This window comes from Bufo bufo, chromosome 1 (genome assembly GCF_905171765.1).
Source record: "Bufo bufo chromosome 1, aBufBuf1.1, whole genome shotgun sequence".
Taxonomy (NCBI): Eukaryota; Metazoa; Chordata; class Amphibia; order Anura; family Bufonidae; genus Bufo; species Bufo bufo.
In genome coordinates, this window is record NC_053389.1 from 77,916,943 (window position 1) to 77,936,313 (window position 19,371).

General features: G+C 43.1%; 1 protein-coding gene across 3 annotated transcripts in view; it reads right to left on the bottom strand.

Moving 5' to 3' along the window:
• Nucleotides 1-5,637: 5,637 nt before the first annotated feature.
• HOATZ (HOATZ cilia and flagella associated protein) overlaps nucleotides 5,638-19,371 on the bottom strand; it is a 58,169-nt gene continuing 44,435 nt past the window's right edge. For 2 of the 3 annotated variants that reach the window (XM_040426524.1, XM_040426515.1), the window contains 3 exons: nucleotides 18,166-18,225; nucleotides 13,117-13,169; nucleotides 5,638-6,088 (listed from right to left, as the gene is read on the bottom strand). In XM_040426524.1, the coding sequence (XP_040282458.1) occupies nucleotides 6,028-6,088; nucleotides 13,117-13,169; nucleotides 18,166-18,225 (174 nt within the window). In that variant the 3' untranslated portion in view covers nucleotides 5,638-6,027. The remainder of the gene's footprint in view (nucleotides 6,089-13,116; nucleotides 13,170-18,165; nucleotides 18,226-19,371) is intronic. The other variant, XM_040426533.1, reaches the window with a different exon arrangement.

The window sequence follows — 19,371 nt, forward strand, 5'->3', positions numbered from 1 at the left end:
TAAAATTACAGCAATGCCACATTTATATAGTTTTTTTCAGTTGGCGCAGAGAACAGTGCTGGAGACAGAGGCGAGTATAAAAATGTTTTCTTTTTAGTCAAGTACTTGTTAAAGATTTTTAATTATTTTAGACTACCCCTTTAAGGATGGAGATCGGGAATCGTGCCATAGAATTTGCTGATATCACAGAGTAATCCATTTCTACAACAATCTACACATTGACTGAGTAAGGTATGGCTATCTGGCAGAACATACTCTACAGAAATTAACCAGTTTTGCATTAGGACACTTTATATTGCATCTCTAGACATTATTTGCTTGTTACCCTGCCAACTCATATATTATAGAGAGGGAAAGTGCTTTCTGCTACAAAACAATCAAAATATAATGATCTTTCATAATCTGTGCTTTCAGAACTACAACAAACTACGAGCAGCAGCTACACTGCTAGAGTAGCAGAAATGCAATTGTCATTACATAAATCAATAGTACAAGTGAAGATAAGGAATGTTGTAAGTGTATATTATAGAAAAATGCTTCTTTCTTCACTTATCAGACTCCTGTTCGCACCCAGCACTGCTCAGTCCCTCTTAATTCACTGATAATATCTGTCTTTAGAGAGGCAGAGATTAAATCTGCATTTAGGTGCCACGAGTAGCAGCCGATTGTTGGGAAGGAACTGTTCCTGCCTAACAATCGGCTCCTCATTAGGAGGAGGTAAAGTGCTGCATATGCATGTAGTGATCCCCTCTACACTATGAGGACAAGTGATGGCTGCTGCTATGGGAATGATGATTAGGGTTATAATTTCACCCGATGAACGAGCGTTTTGCACATTTATCGGGTGATATGTGGCACCTTTGCACGGGCCAATTATTGGGAATGAGCATTTGTAGGAACGCTTGTTCCAGATAATTGTCCTGAACATTGTCCAGGCTGTGTAAATGCAGCTTAAGGCTTTCACACGACAGTGAAAACCAGACATTTGATGGATATGTTCTCTTTTGCCACGGACTGAAAGCCCCCATAGAACTGAATGGGACCATTTTTAACATCTGTTTCTCCGAAAGGCATCAAGGAAAATGGACCATTTTAGCGTTTTTTATCTGAATGTAGTTTTTTATTGTGAATGTAGCCTTAGGTTAATTATCAGTTCACTGAGTGATCAGGTTACTTACAGCTGCTGCCAATGAAATTCTATAGACAGGAGAACTGTTCTAGTATCTTACCCGATGCTGGATTCATTATTACACTGCTCGGTACTGCTGTATAATGTCATCCATGCTGCTGTTGTTTTTGTGTAGGTGAGAGACAGAGATAAGTGAGCAAGATCTCCTCTTCTCTATGTGTGCTGTGTATGGGAGATATCAGTAGTTCATGGAAAACTGACAATTGGATATGGAGCCTGAAGAGGAGGAATACACATGCTAATTTGAGTAGGTAAAGGAATCCCTGCCAGTATATGGACTTCAAAATCAGCATTATTGCGATGCACAGATGATTGACCTAGAACAGGGAGATGCTGTCATGCTGGCAATGACTTGGCCAGTGTATTACATAAAAATTGGGAAGTCTCATGGTAAAAATGAAATTTAGGATACACATCTGCTGGATAAAGATATCTCTTTAGAGGAAATCCAACTTGCTATTCAGGACATACCTAAAGGGAAGGCGCCGGGCCCGGACGGGATCCCTGTAGAAGTTTATTCTACGTAGATATAGTGAGATTCTAGGACCCCAACTCCTTAAAATGTATTCAGCGTCGTTTCAACGACATCAACTCCCTGAAACTCCCTCAATCTGACTCCTTTACACTTCACAGGGGCACCAGGCAGGGCTGCCCCCTCGCCCCGCTGCTGTTTGCCGTGGTAATAGAACATTTGGCACTACGTATTAGACAGGATGGGTCCTTCTTGGGGATCTCTAGGGGAAATAGAGAAGAGAAAATTGGGCTGTATGCTGACGATCTACTCCTGTTTATGGGCGAGCCCGAACGAACATTCCCGAGTGCGATTGATGTGATAGAGAAATTTGGCACTTACTCGGGCTTGCACATAAACTGGACGAAATCTGCTGTTATGCCTCTCTGGACACATGATTGGCCGGGAAGTTTTCATAACTTACCAGTGGTGGATCACTTTACACTGCGTGCAGAATTATTAGACAAATGAGTATTTTGACCACATCATCCTCTTTATGCATGTTGTCTTACTCCAAGCTGTATAGGCTCGAAAGCCTACTACCAATTAAGCATATTAGGTGATGTGCATCTCTGTAATGAGAAGGGGTGTGGTCTAATGACATCAACACCCTATATTAGGTGTGCATAATTATTAGGCTTTCCTTTCCTTTGGCAAAATGGGTCAAAAGAAGGACTTGACAGGCTGAGAAAAGTAAAAAATAGTGAGATATCTTGCAGAGGGATGCAGCACTCTTAAAATTGCAAAGCTTCTAAAGCGTGATCATCGAACAATCAAGTGTTTCATTCAAAATAGTCAACAGGGTCGCAAGAAGCGTGTGGAAAAACCAAGGTGAAAAATAACTGCCCATGAACTGAGAAAAGTCAAGCGTGCAGCTGCCAAGATGCCACTTGCCACCAGTTTGGCCATATTTCAGAGCTGCAACATCACTGGAGTGCCCAAAAGCACAAGGTGGGCAATACTCAGAGACATGGCCAAGGTAAGAAAGGCTGAAAGACGACCACCACTGAACAAGACACACAAGCTGAAACGTCAAGACTGGGCCAAGAAATATCTCAAGACTGATTTTTCTAAGGTTTTATGGACTGATAAAATGAGAGTGAGTCTTGATGGGCCAGATGGATGGGCCCGTGGCTGGATTGGTAAAGGGCAGAGAGCTCCAGTCCGACTCAGACGCCAGCAAGGTGGAGGTGGGGTACTGGTTTGGGCTGGTATCATCAAAGATGAGCTTGTGGGGCCTTTTCGGGTTGAGGATGGAGTCAAGCTCAACTCCCAGTCCTACTGCCAGTTTCTGGAAGACACCTTCTTCAAGCAGTGGTACAGGAAGAAGTCTGCATCCTTCAAGAAAAACATGATTTTCATGCAGGACAATGCTCCATCACACGCGTCCAAGTACTCCACAGCGTGGCTGGCAAAAAAGGGTATAAAAGAAGAAAATCTAATGACATGGCCTCCTTGTTCACCTGATCTGAACCCCATTGAGAACCTGTGGTCCATCATCAAATGTGAGATTTACAAGGAGGGAAAACAGTACACCTCTCTGAACAGTGTCTGGGAGGCTGTGGTTGCTGCGGCACGCAATGTTGATGGTGAACAGATCAAAACACTGACAGAATCCATGGATGGCAGGCTTTTGAGTGTCCTTGCAAAGAAAGGTGGCTATATTGGTCACTGATTTGTTTTTGAATGTCAGAAATGTATATTTGTGAATGTTGAGATCTTATATTGGTTTCACTGGTAAAAATAAATAATTGAAATGGGTATATATTTGTTTTTTGTTAAGTTGCCTAATAATTATGCACAGTAATAGTCACCTGCACACACAGATATCCCCCTAAAATAGCTAAAACTAAAAACAAACTAAAAACTACTTCCAAAAATATTCAGCTTTGATATTAATGAGTTTTTTGGGTTCATTGAGAACATGGTTGTTGTTCAATAATAAAATTAATCCTCAAAAATACAACTTGCCTAATAATTCTGCACTCCCTGTAAATACCTTGATATAGTAATCACAAGGGACCCCCACGTGTTGGTGGCAAGAAATATAGACCCTATAGAATCTCTGTTCATTGATAAGTTTAAGACCTGGAAGTCTTTGCCGCTTTCGGTAATGGGAAGATTGAACTTAGTCAAAATGATATTACTTCCAAAGGGTCTTTACCTCCTGTCACATGCATGTGCTCCAGTCTCCAAAGCCTTCTTTGACAGATTGCATTCATTAACGGCGGCCTTCGTTTGGGGTAAGGCTAGAAGGAAGCTCTCCTTGAGTGTACTACAGAGATCCAAGCTTCAAGGTGGGGCAGCCTTGCCTGACTTTTTCCTATACTATATAGCTGGTCAGCTGAAGTACATTGCGGCATGGGTGAAACAAGGGGACCTGCTGGGGCTGGAGTACTGGCTGAAAGAGTATCTTAACTTGACTACCTTGTGGCCTGTGCTGGAGTCTCCGGGCTTAGTTTCTGGGAGGCTACTTCCTGCTCATAGGTTGGCTAATCAAGTCTGGAAAGCAGCCAAACTTAACTCATACAAAGATTTGCCTGATGCAGTTCCAATCTGGGACAATCCCATGTTCCCGCACCTAGCAGACCTGGAGGGTTCGAGGGTTTGGAAAGGGTGTGGAGTCCAGTCCCTGGAGGACTTGTATGTTGGGGGAGTGTTAAGATCTCTGCAGCAATTACAGGAGAAGTTTGAGATTCCCCACACACCATTCTTTAGGTACCTTCAATTGAGACATGCCCTAAGTGCTCAGTTTAGCGGCGCGAACCGTAACATCTCCAAGTATCCCTTGATAGGGGTGTTAAGATCCCAGGGCCCCAAGGGTATCATATCTGTGCTGTACACACATTTGTTAGGAGACCGCATGCTACTCCAACCCCTGGAGGTAGAGGCGAAGTGGAAAGCTTCCATCCCCACGCTTGATGCTGAGGAATGGGAAGAAGCTCTGTTAGTGCCCGCCAAGGTCTCTCCATCGGTGAATAATAGACTAACTCAGCTGTTTATACTGCATAGAAGCTATTTATCCCCTCTCAGATTGTACAGAATGGGGAGATCGTCTAGCAGCAGGTGCCACAGATGTCAGGAGGAAAGAGCTGATTTCTGGCATTTGATTTGGGGCTGTAGTCATCTACAGGCCTTTTGGGAAAGAGTTGCAAATGTCCTGTCGGTATTGGTCCCTGCCCCGATAGCAGTCTGTCCTAAAATATGCATACTAGGAGTGTTAGATGAGGAATTGTGGACGCATCATCAGAGAGTGTTTCTAGGGGAGGCCCTGTTCCTGGCTAGGAAGGCGATAGCGTTAAGATGGATGGCAGACAGACCCCCTACAGTCACTCAGTGGAAAGCATTAGTAAATCATGCTATCTCTATGGAGAAAGTAGTTTATGCCCATAGAAAGTGCCCGCAGAAATTTCAGAAGGTGTGGGGAGAGTGGTGCTCATCTTCTCAGACCTTGCATTCTACACATATGTACTCTGTGCAGGGGGAGCCCTGATTGCAATACTCCGCTAATTGATACTCTGTAAGGACGTAATAAGTGTCTGTATAGTATGCAATGGAACACAATTTTCTGTCGATTTTGATGTGATTGTTTCTTGTGTGAGATATCGTCTCTTTTTGTCATGTTCTTGGATAGTGCAATATGAGGCCTGTGACTCCCCTGCGTGGGCTGTAACGGCTTCTTGATGTCATGATTCATGCCTCTTGTTAAACTTCAATAAAACCAGTTAAAAAAAAAGAAAAAAAAGAAATTTAGGTCCCTTTCGGGAGCTGCTTAATACCACAACACTCCTAAGCACCATGGACACAAGGTCATGGTTCCCCTACCTAATCTGCATAACTTCAAGACTCTTCACAAAAAAGAAATTACCATGGCACTGGTATGCTTGAATTTTTCAAAACAGTTTTATTAGAAAAGATATTTTAATATGGTCCAGTCGAGTGAAATCATGGATATACAGCAAAATCAAGAATTGAACATGTTGGTCTATACAGATTCCAGGCATTCTCTGCTGGAGAGCTATGCCGCACATATGAATGTAGCCTTAGTGACATTTTTAGTTGTTCCCAATTTAAAAAAGATATTTGTGTAATATGCAGATTTTTTTATATACCAATAACATAGTTAATACGGTTGAAAAAAAAGACATACTGTAAGTCCATCAAGTTCCACCAAGGAGTAGGTGGGGACGCTAATCTTAGATTGTATTACAGTGTTTATATTCACTTATGCAATTTCTTAAAGCATAAAACAAACACTCTGGCCAAAAAAGGAAATGGATAATAAACAGGTACTGGGGAAATCTGTGCCCCTTTGTTGAGATTCCAGTTATTCAAGCTGCCTTACAGCCTTTATATCTTCCATCTCTTCCATATCTGGTGTGGGTAACCTGCAGGAAAAATAGTAGAGTGAAATACTGCAGCATACTCCATCTGTGGTGTAGTGTTTTACCTATCTTTTTATAATAATAATAATAATAATAATAATAATAATAATAATTGATCCAAGAGTAGCTGAAATGCCTAATAAAACTTCTATTTATTGTCTTCTTGTTTTGGAGCCTGCTTAGGGTCCTTTTACAGGTGCAATTTCAAGGGCTTTATCACCTACAGTATATACAAGCTGGTTACGCTATTTTTTATTTTTTTTAACATGGCCCGATTCAAAATAAATGGAGGATGTCTGACTATGATCATTTGTCCCCCATACAGTTTGCATATTGTCAGCAGCACATTCCCTGTTTACATGGGGTGAAGTGCTGGCGACAAAACATAATTTTCATGCTGGTATAACAGAGCCGATCAGCCGGTGGTGGGCCTCCTACACAGGCCAATAAATGGGGATGAGCGTTCCTTTGGGCTGATCATTGGCACATGTAAAAGGTCTCCTTACAGGACTATATTAATGACTGAAGACAAGAGCAACTCACTGCGCCAAGGTTGTTTTCCACAATTCAAATCATGTAGATCAAAATCCTGTGCTGACAGGGGTGGACCACCAATGAGGCCAAGCAGCACCAGGTAGGTGCAAGAGAGGGGCAGCCGAAAGTCCATGGGCAGAAGGGATGGGGTTAGATTAAGAAATTGGCATTGGGGAGACAGGCGCGCCATTTCAGTTTTCGCCTCAGAAAGGCTAGGTGCACCTCTGTGCTGACCCACTTTATAGCACACCATGCAAAGACTTGGGACCCTGTTTTTCTGCTAAAGGGTTCATATCTCCTGCTTCCCTTTATGTCCCTAAAAAGTTAAAAGGGGTTCATAAGTTCAATGGTGAAGTGTTAAAGGGGGTTTCTGATAATAATAATTTTTTTATCAAGTGCCCGCAGCCTGCCCCCTGAGACGGAAGATTCATACTTACCGGCTCAACGCTGCTTCGGTCCTCCACACTGCCTCCACCTTCCATTCCCTGTGCTATCTACATCCGGCTGGCCATGGGCATCACTGCTGAAGTCAGTCGTTGGGTGGAGTGGTACATGTGACCATAGCTAGCCATATGTAAACAGCTAAGGGACTGGAAGATGGAGACGGCGAGGCCAGCGTGGACTGGAGCAGTGTGGAGAAGGTGAGTACAAGTCATCTGTTTCGGGGGCAGGCTGCGGGCACTTGGATAAACAAAAAATTATTTCTGTAAAACCCCTTTAACTACTGATGACCTACAGTATCCAGACTCCCGACACCTCTGCTGATCAGCAGTCCATGAAAACAGCTGATAGTCAGGAATGCTGGGAGATAGAACCCCAACGATCTGATATTGACCTATTTGAAGTCCTGGAAAACCCCTTTAAAGGGCATCTGTCAGCAGATCTGTACCTGTGAAACTGGCCGACCTATGGCACGTGTGAAATAGATTTCCCACCACTAATCCTTTATACAAGACTTTATAATGCATGTAGCTGATGTATCTTTGAATACTGCCATAAGTGATACAATGTGCTTTGTATTCCTGTTCTTGTTACATGAGGTTATTAACATTGACAGAAACACCTACAGCAGTGTTGGTAAATCTTTGTCTCAGCGTTGATTAAATGGCTGCACAATCAATACAGAGGTCTCGCCCTGATCACATAGACACAGTGAGATCTGCACTACGGGCAAGTAAACCCTAGTCTCATTTCAATTCATATTCACAATTTATATTCAGATAATACTGAGAAATAAAACATGAGCATTTAGACAAATGAGAGATGATAAAAGTCATGGATATACCATTTCCTTAAAGGGGTTATCCCATGACTAATGTAAAAAATTTAAATCAGACATCATATAGCATATGACAACCTCTTTCTAACACAGCTAGAACCAGCCCTGTACCTCACATGGATCCAGAGATCTCCACATTCATTGCTCGGCTAGATTTATATAAAGCTGACAGCTCGAGGGGCGTGTCTTATCTTCTGCAGGTAAGGGGGCGTGTCCATGCTCTCCCTATCACAGCTCAGGAGGCAGTTGAAGGATTAAACTGAGCATGTGCGGACTTCTCAGTGAGCAGGGCAAATAAATAAGAAAAAATACAAACAGCAGGTGGCGCTGTACAGATATATTTTACTGAATGACTCAGGGGCTATACTAATTGTTTAATTACAAACAATTCACAAAGGTTTTCCGATCCAGGTGCTGGTTTGAATACTGTAGAATATTTTTCAAGGGACAATCCCTTTAATTAAAGGGATTGTCCAGCAATGTACAAGTGATACCCTAACCTCAGGATAGGACATCACTATCTGATCAGCGGAGGTCCAACACCCCGCGGTCCCATCAGTCAGCAGTTTCAGTGTAGCTCCGGCCATGGAAGTCAGTGCTTAAACTACACAACTGTGTAGTGGGTAGAACTATTTACTGCAGCACTGCTCCCATTAAAGTAAAAACTGCAGTAACCCACTGCATAAACTACAGAGTGGACGGGGCTGTGTAGCTCAGGCACTCTAGCTACATCTCAACAGCTGATCGGCGAGGTGGCTAACACTTGTAAGAAGCTGGACAATTAATAGGACAATACATTCGAGGTAATTAGATCTAAACATTAAAAAGAAAACTTACCTTTAAAAATATTTCAGTAACATTGTAATTTCCTTCATTTATTGTACTATGAACTACTGAATATGTTGTTTTATTCTCCATTTACACCCTAAGTAAATGTGCTGGTTCATTTTTGGAATCTGTATGTGGATTCTCTCTCCAGTAAAAGGAAACCAGTAGAATTTTGAGCAGAAAAGATATGTTAATGGGACCCTGACAAGCCGCAGTCCAAGCAATAAAACATGTGATTTCTTAATTTAAATCACTGCTCATATATATATATATATATATATATATATATACATATATATATATATATATATATATATATATATATATATATATATATATATATATATACACACACACTAAGAAGTCCAATGGGTGGTATTAGCAGTAAGAGATAGTTAATAATCACTAAGCAGGACCGCCCACTGGACTCCTAAGCTCTGAATAAGCAGGTATTTAAATTAATAAAATATAAGTCTTACTGAATCTTTTCCCTCAAAATGATATACAGTTAGGTCCATATATATTTGGACACTGACACAAATTTAGTTTTTATTACCTGTTTACTAAAACATACAGTACAGACCAAAAGTTTGGACACACCTTCTCATTCAAAGAGTTTTCTTTATTTTCATGACTATGAAGGCATCAAAACTATGAATTAACACATGTGGTATTGTATACATAACAAACAAGTGTGAAACAACTGAAAATATGTCATATTCTAGGTTCTTCAAAGTAGCCACCTTTTGCTTTGATTACTGCTTTGCACACTCTTGGCATTCTCTTGATGAGCTTCAAGAGGTAGTCCCCTGAAATGGTCTTCCAACAGTCTTGAAGGAGTTCCCAGAGATGCTTAGCACTTGTTGGCCCTTTTGCCTTCACTCTGCGGTCCAGCTCACCCCAAACCATCTCCATTGGGTTCAGGTCCGGTGACTGTGGAGGCCAGGTCATCTGGCGCAGCACCCCATCACTCTCCTTCATGGTCAAATAGCCCTTACTTTCAAAGTTTTCCCAATTTTTCGGCTGACTGACTGACCTTCATTTCTTAAAGTAATGATGGCCACTCGTTTTTCTTTACTTAGCTGCTTTTTTCTTGCCATAATACAAATTCTAACAGTCTATTCAGTAGAACTATCAGCTGTGTATCCACCTGACTTATCCTCAACGCAACTGATGGTCCCAACCCCATTTATAAGGCAAGAAATCCCACTTATTAAACCTGACAGGGCACACCTGTGAAGTGAAAACCATTTCAGGGGACTACCTCTTGAAGCTCATCAAGAGAATGCCAAGAGTGTGCAAAGCAGTAATCAAAGCAAAAGGTGGCTACTTTGAAGAACCTAGAATATGACATATTTTCAGTTGTTTCACACTTGTTTGTTATGTATATAATTCCACATGTGTTAATTCATAGTTTTGATGCTTTCAGTGTGAATCTACAATTTTCATAGTCATGAAAATAAAGAAAAACTCTTTGAATGAGAAGGTGTGTCCAAACTTTTGGTCTGTACTGTATTTAAGTTATAGTTATATAATGGACATGGACATAAAGTCCAGACTTTTAGCTTTCATTTGAGGGTATCCACATTAAAATTAGATGAAGGGTTTAGAAGTTTCAGCTCCTTTACATGTGGCACCCTGTTTTTAATGGGACCAGAAGTAATTGGACAATTGCCTCAAAGGCTCATAGGCAGGTGTGGGTGCTTGTATTTTGAAGATTTTGCTGAGAAGTAAACATGCGATTAAAGGAGCTCTCCATGCAGGTGAAACAAGCCATCCTTCATCTGCGAAGACAGAAAAAACCCATCCGAGAAATTGCTACACTATTAGGAGTGGCAAAATCTACAGTTTGGTACATCCTGAGAAAGAAAGAAAGAAAGCACTGGTGACCTCAACAATGCAAAAAGACCTGGACACCCACGGAAGACAACTGTGGTGGATGATCGCAGAATAATTACCATGGTGAAGAGAAACCCCTTCACAACAGCCAACCAAGTGACCAACACTCTCCAGGATATAGGCGTATCAATATCCAAATCTACCATAAAGAGACTGCATGAAAGTAAATACAGAGGGTTCACTGCACGGCCCAAGCCACTCATAAGCCTCAAGAATAAGAAGGCTAGATTGGACTTTGCTAAAAAACATCTGTACAAAATAGTACACTTCTGGAAGAACATTCTTTGGACAGATGAAACCAAGATCAACCTCTACCAGAATGATGGAAATAAAAAAGTATGGCAAAGGCATGGTACAGCTCATGATCCAAAGCATACCACATCATCTGTAAAACTGTCACGCTGGGTAGGATACAAGATACAATAAACACACAGAAAACCTCAAAATAAGCGTCTAGGCCAGAAGCTGGGGATAAAGGTCACCTCCTGACAATTCCCTACCAGCTCTCCCTGGACTTCTGTGCCCACATTCAGACCCTAAAGGTGGGAATCAACGTGCCCCCATGCCAAAGGCTGAAGATTCCCTAAAGTCCCTAAGATGGTGGAAAGAGGCAGCCTGCTTCCTCAGGACCCGGAGGAAGCAGGTGTCTCTCTAACAGCCTAGACAGAACACAAAAAGGAAACCAAAACCAACTTATCTTGTAGCTGAGCAGAAACAGCATATCCACCTTTCCTCAGAGCAAGATAGAAGCTATAACCCGCACAGGACACCGGGAAGGGGTGTAATTTAAACTCACACAAATGACCCCACCCAGTGCACCTGAAGGGAGGCGGATACAGCTCAACTCCAAACCCAAAACAAACAAAAGATTACACACGTGCTGCTAACCTGGCAGACCTCCGCAGATAACCTGAGCAGGGCATGACAAAAACACGGCGGAGGCAGTGTGATGGCTTGGGCATGGATGGCTGCCAGTGGCACTGGGTCCCTAGTGTTTATTGATGATGTGACACAGGACAGAAGCAGCCGGATGAATTCTGGGGTTTTCAGAGACATACTGTGTGCTCAAATCCAGCCAAACTGATTGGTCAGCGTTTCATAATACAGATGGACAATGACCCAAAACATAAAGCCAAAGCAACCCAGGAGTTTATTAAAGCATAGAAGTGGAATATTCTTGAATGGCCAAGTCAGTCACCGGATCTGAACCCAATAGAACATGCATTTCACTTGTTAAAGACTAAACTTCAGACAGAAAGGCCCACAAACAAACAACAACTGAAAACCGCTGCAGTAAAGGCCTGGCCAAGCATTAAAAAGGAGGAAACACAGCGTCTGGTGAGGTCCATGAGTTCAAGACCTCAGGCAGTCATTGCCAACAAAGGGTTTTTAACCAAGTATTAGAAATTAACATTTTAGTTAAAATTATTTAATTTGTCCAATTACTTTTGAGCCCCTGAAATGAAGGGATTGAGTTTAAAAAAATGCTTTAGGTCCTTACATTTTTAGGCAATCATTTTGTTCAATTGACTGAATTAAAGCTGAAAGTCTGAACTTCAACTGCATCTAAATAGTTTTGTTCAAAATCCATTGTGGTAATGTACAGAACAAAAATGAGAAAAATGTTGTCTAAATATATATGGACCTAACTGTATATCAATCTGCTCAGCTCCTTCTGCTTTAAAACCTGCTGCCCACAGATGGGATAGGATTGTATTTTCAAAGTGATGTGTCCCCTTTAAATGAAGAGATGCGAACAAAGTGATGTTAAAGGGTTTCTACCACCAGAAATACTGTTATGTAGCTGACTGATATAGCGATGCGCTAATGTCAGCTCTACATAACAGTATGTTTTTTACCTTTCTCCCTGCAGCCGTTTTGAAAAAAGAAGCATTTTTATAATATGCTAATGAGCCTCTAGGTGCTATGTGGGCCTAAAATCAGCACCTAGAGGCTCCGTCTACTCACCCTTTATCCCGCCCAGGTCCCCTGTTCTGCCGGCCCTGCTGCTCTTGATTGATGTGAGGGTTCGCAGCATCGCTTACGAAATCCCGTGCCTGCGCCGTTCACTTCTGAATTCGGCGCAGGCGCAGTGAGTGAATGATGCGCTCATGGTGCCGGATTCCTCACTGCGCATGCGCCGACTACGTCACAGTGAGGAAGCCGGCATCAGGAGAGCGGCCTTCACTCACTGAGCCTGCGCCGAATACAGAAGTGAACGGCACAGGAGCGGGATTTCGTAAGCGATGCTTCGAACCCTCACATCAATCAAGAGGATCTGCCAGAAGAGGCGTCTGCTGGTCCGTGCATCCTGACGAGCTGCACATGCTCACAACTCCCTCCAGGTAATATGGGAATTATGGAAACAGCCAACCTGTCCTTCTGATCAGTGGGGATCTCACTTATCGGACAAGTCCTTTGGATAAATTGTACTGGGCTTTAGTGGGAAAACTTACATTATTACACACAGAAATACAATGTAGTAACTCACCTTCTGTCTTCTACAGGGATATTTGGTTCATGCCCGAACAATATTAGTTCTTTCTAAAGAGAGGAAAGCAATACAAGTGAATACAATTCAATAAAAAAAAAATCAAAGTGTAATAACTACAGCATTCCTTGTCTAAAGGTCCAGCTGTGGTTAAAGGGGTTGTGCAGTGCTACGATATTGATGACCTATCTTCAGGATCAATATTAGCTCGGTAGGGGCCCGACTCCCAGAACACCTGACGATACACTGGTTGAAGAGGTAGGGGTTTAATTTAGTTTAATTCCAAGTGCCACTTTGTAAAATTTACAACTTTTTCCCCCCAGGCAGGAGTGGATGGGCCTCAGAAAACTGGCGCACATTACACTTTTTTAGGGGCAGGAAACTCCCAAAGATATAACAGTGTATTACCTCTTAATAAGTGTGGCACATGCACATTATTTTGACCACTTCCTACTTTCGATGTCGTCAGCGCTTAACTCATAAATGAAGTCACGTGTGGTGAGCTGGCTTGGTGGGTATATATGGTGTGGTGAGCTGGCTTGGTGGGTATATATGGTGTGGTGAGCTGGCTTGGTGGGCAGGTTGACTGCACACAAATAACCCTTCGTTACTGTCATGGGTAAAAAAAGGGCGATTTATCATAGTTGCTAAAAGGGATCATTATTGGCTTTCGGGCCAAGGGTGGCGGTATTTCTGAAACTGCGCAGTGTGAACTGATCTCGTGCTGCTGTGGTGAAAGTGTATGGTGAGAGGACAAATGGTACCATAGCCAATAAGTAATGTGGAAACTCCGGTCCACCATGTGCTATTGATGAGAGAGATGAACGTCCGCTACAAAGGTGCTCAATGGCGGACTGAACACAGCAGTAATGGAGCTCCACTGATTGGTAAAGGGTTGCCCTCTCCAATGAGTCACGTTTTCTGCTTCATCAAACAGATGGATGTTGGCGTGTCAGGCGGGAAACTTCACAGAACAAACACTCTGCAACCATTGCTGGAAGAACACAGGCTGGTGGTGGCAGCGTTCTGGTCTGGGAGATGTTTTCGTGACTTTCTCTGGGCCCACCCATCCATGTGGACGGCACCCTCAACAGATTTGGGTATGACTCCATCCTTGCAGATCACATACACCCATACATGTTGATTGTCTTCCCTGGGGCCTAAGGGATCTTCTAGCAAGACAATGTGACATGTCACATGGCTACAAATGTCCAACATTCACTGGAAGAGCATGACCAAGACTTCCAAGTACTACCCTGGCCCCCTAATTCCCCAGACTGGAACCCAACTGAGCATCTGTAAGACCACCATGATCGTAATGTTCGCTCTATGGATCCTCCACCACTCCCCCTCCAGCAGCTGTGACAACCTACCTGGACTTTATTGAGTCACTCCCAGCCCATCTAGGTGCCTCCTGTGCTGCACACAAAGGTTACTTTGGATATTTGCTGGTGGTCATAATAATAATGTGACTGGACTGTGTAGTACTGTACGTCAAAAGGTTGTTTTTTTTATTTTTATTAAGAATGGCATAGGAAACACCAGTCTTAATACAATCATCGACAGGTTCGTAAAATTTTAGAAATTATCAGATCAAATATTTATTTTTGATGCAGAAAGTGCCTTTCTTATATATACTGGACTGATCAGTAAGTGGAGGCCCAGAGCTACAGCAAGCAGACACCATAATGCTTCTAGATAAAAATAAAATAGATATAACAGAAGAGTCAGTAATGAAGTGCAGACAGGAAAATGAGTGGACTGGGCCGTCTGAACTGCATTTATCTGTCTCGAAATTGAAATTCCACTGGATTTATATTGCACTTACCGTAACCCTGTGCATCGCAGCTCCAGAAAGAGGCAGACGATGTTATAAAGACACATAACAAAATGTCATGGCGTGTGATGCTTTGGAGACTTTTTATAATTTTTTTACTAAAATGCATGGATTTTGTCTAAATGTATTTTTAGCAATTGTGTTTTACATTTGGCGTTTGCAGCTTCTTTGTATCACAGTATACGAAGCTGCAGAACGCAGTTCACAGACAAATCCATCAAATGGGCTCTCTGACGGCTCAATCTCCAGCCCTTCACCTTTGATTTGACCACAACTGATCTTATATGATTGCTCAGGAGAAGCCAGGAGGGGCTGGAGATGGATGGAGAGCAGCACTCTGCACCTTGTATTGTGAAACACAGAAGCTGCAGAAGCCAAATGGTGAAAAATGTATAATAAAGCCCAATTATAAAAGTTATTTGTCGCCTAAAATACATGCATTTCAGTTAAAAAATGCTCTTAAGGGTGTTCAAAGTCTTTAAGTGAAAGAACATTTTATTAAGGTGTCACTGTCCATCACGATTCTGTCATACTTGACTAAAAACAGCTATAACATGACTGTAAGGAGCTGAAACAGCATCCAGCTATCCGCTGCCCCCACACCCCCTCTGAAAAGGACATGCGGGTGAACCCTAGGGCACCCAATACCACTGACTGGGTGATAGTATTGACTAAAAGAGACCAAGGCACCAAGACCTCATAACAGTGGCATTTTAAAGGGCACTCGTCAGCAGATTTGTCCCTATGACACTGGCTGACCTGTTACCTGTGCACTTGGCAGCTGAAGGCATCTGTGCCGGTCCCATGTTCATATGTGCCCGCATTGCTAGGCATTCGTATATGCAAACGAGCCTCTAGGAGCAACGGGGGCGTTGTTGTTACACCTAGAGGTGTGATCACGTTGTCACTGCCTGGTCCTGTCAAAATGCAGAGGTTGTGGCATTTCCAGAGAGAGCAGAGCCTCTAGGTGTAATGGCAAAGCCCCCGTTGTTCGGCACGATGAAGAATCATGCTTCTGAAACATTGTTTTATGGGGAATACATGTTTTTACGGAAACAGAGAAGTCTGGAAAGCGGACAGGTTCTCTTTAAGTGAAAGTTAGACAGCGTCTGATGGACTAGCAGGGATTTTAAGGTGTCAGCAATGTACTAAGGACTCCTGAAAACACAGTGGATCACAGCAAAACTTCAGTGGAGTTATTGGACACCGTCTCTTTAAATTGAGCAGCCTGGTATAAATCATATAAAAGCTTCAGTGGGTGGAAATTCATTTTATGCATCATCCCAAGCTTTAGGTGCCAAGGTGTATATGCCGGCTAAGTGCTGCAGTGCATGCGCCAGTCGGCTAGCCTGGCCAGAGAAGCAATATGTCTTGTGGCGTTTTCTATTGTGTTTGCAAACAGCAGAGAAAAGCTGGAGCGGTAATTACTGCTGCGGCCGTCCAGCAATGGGATAACCTACAATGTATTATTAATACAGAATTTAAAGCGAGATCAATAAGGATCAGGATGGCAGCAGAAAATGGCAGCGCAATGGCTTCATAAATCACGGGCAGCAGCTGTCGTAACGCTGTCAGATGGATGCACCACGTCCCACGCCGCCGCCGCGCTGCAGTATCACTCTGTGATGATTGCATTTCCTTGTTAAATATAATGCCCACAGTTTATTACAACGAGTGAAAAATCACCTCGCCGTCAGCAGATATCAGTGCTTACCATGTAGATTTATAGAGCGATTGTGTGCACTCTGCCCGCTGCAAAAACACCAATATTTTATGTGGAATACACTTAACAGATTGTAATTCTTTGCTGGGGCATCATTTAATACCAAATGAGAGTAAAACATGGGGGTGCAGCGGTTGGCATGAGTTTGGATCCATCCAGGGCACTACCTGTATGGAGTTTCACCTGCCTCCCTACTGTTAACCCTACTGCACAGTCCAAAAATACGGGTGAAACACCTTCTCCAAATCTCTGAAATGAGTCCGCAGCTAGTGTACAGGAATGTTCCGTAAATTGTCTGCACCATTACAATTAGGGATGAGCAAATCGACTTCGGATGCGATTCGCATAAAACTTTGTTGTAATACTGTGTGGTGTGCTCGCTCCGTACAGTATTACAACAAAGTTTTATGCGAATCGACTTCGGATCAAGCATCCGAAGTTGATTCGCTCATCCCTAATTACAATATATACTAATAAATCAGATGCATACATTGTTTAGAGGATATACCCAACACACTGGATATGGCTATGGAACTACCATATTGCACCACATACATATTTATATAAAATCTCCTTGTTGCTTCCACTAAAATAGCTGTTACCACCATTAGGGGCTGTTAGAAAGCAGCCGTGGATCCACTGTGTCTACTGAACAGATTGGGCCGCTCTTAGGGGCAGCATCTAAGCGGTCCCCCTGGCCTTGACCCTTTAACCGCTATACAGGGATCTGGACTCCGCTGCAGGGGAACCGCCAGGCTGCTACAGCTTGCAGTGGTCTCTTCGGTAGACAGTGGGCACAAGGGGGGTCTAGAGACACAGGTGCGAAGGTTCAGGCAAGAACATTGGTCAGGGACAAGCTGATGTCAGGGCAGGCAGAGTTTGTACAATCCAAAGCTAGTCCAAAAGGTTAGGGCAGGCAGCACAGAGTGAGTACGAAGATCAGGCAGAGGTCGGGTCAGTCAGTGAAGGGTCAAATTCAGAGATCAGGCAGAAGTCAGTATATGGGAGAGCGAAAAAGGCAAGTAGCACACCTTTGTAAAAAAAAACTAGACAACTAGAACCTATTATTACTCAGGAACCTTCCCTTTCTAATGTGGCCAGCCACTTGCTGGGGAAGAGTAAGGTGGATGGACACTGGCCCTTTAAGAGCTAGTGTGCAACGTACAGGTGGAGAGGAGCAAGCCTCAGCTTGAGTGGAGTGGCCAGAGCTGCACAGAGGACGCTGGTGGGGACGAACCACCAGGTAAACAAGGTGAACCTTCTGGCGGCCATGCCCACTTGGAGGAGACAGATGGCTTTGGGCATGGACCAATGGCATAACAATGTAATAAGGTTGATGTACAGCTGTGCCCAAAGTGGTTCTGCTCCAGTGGCCATACCCGCTGTGCAGGAACAGGCAGAAATTGGTGGGGACAAATAGCTGGGTAAATAAAACTGCGGCGCTGGCATAACAGTATTCATCCTTCACGGAATAACATCAGAAGTCTACCTTAACACGATCTTCTCTTTGCTTTCTCAGCAGGTCAATGATTTCTTCCCTTCTTTTAGCCTTCACAAAAGAAAAGAAATATCAAAAGTTACCTTTAGGCACACGCAGGATATCTGCCTCTTTCAGTGTTGCCTCGTGCCCATGAAGTCATCATGAGGTCTTGTAGCCAGGCCACCAAGGATCAGTGGAACGCCTAAGGCTGGAAGTACCAGTAATGGCCCAGGATTCCTGCTACCACTGCTACACTTCATGGTACAGCATAACATTCATGAAGCGTCTAACAACCGTGTAAAGCCTCGTTCACATGTCCGTGCTTAAATCTGTGATAAGGTGGTCAGTGCTGCCTCTGTGAAGATGTCCATGACGGGTCTGTGTGTCTGCTGTCCGTGTGTCACCCGTGTTTCACTGACACTGAACAGCTGAAAAATAATTTGCAAAGCATCTCTTCCTAATGATCCGTGAAACGCGGATGGCATCTGTGTTGCATCTGTGTTTTTCACGGACCCATAGACTATAACGGGCATGATGGATCCGTGAGCACGGACAAAATAGAGCATGCATCTGTGCTAAAAACACGGACCCACGGACCGTGGTAAAAAAAACTGATGGGTGAATACACAAATTAAAATGAATGAGGACGTGTGCTGTCCGTGGAGAACACTGACGTGTGAATGAGGCTTTATGTGGTAGATAGTATTGTCAGAGGCCACGTCATTGTGAGGCACAGGACACCATCATGCACTATATTGTTACTTACAGGAAAAGGGTCATCAGAATATGGCTTATTGTTTAAATCACGTTTTTATGTTTAACCCCTTCCTGGCGCAGCGATCTTCTATTTTTGTGTTTTAGCTCCATGCCTTCCCAGAGCTATCCCTATTTTTATTTTTCCATTCACATAGCCATATGAGGGCTTGGCATACAATGTAGAGGGAAGCTTTCAAATGGGATGGAACTGGAAAAAAAAAACGCAATTCCGCCACAGTTTTATGGGTTTTGTTTTTACGGGTTCACTATGCGTTAAAAATAACTTGTCATCGCCGTATTCTGACCCCCATATCTTTTTTATAGTTATGTCTACAGAGATGTGTGAGAGGTTTATTTCTTGCGGGATGATCTGGACTTTTTGCTAATACCATTTTGGGTGCGTGTGACTTTTTGATCACTTTATATTCCATTTTTTTGTGAAGTGATGAAAAAATGGCG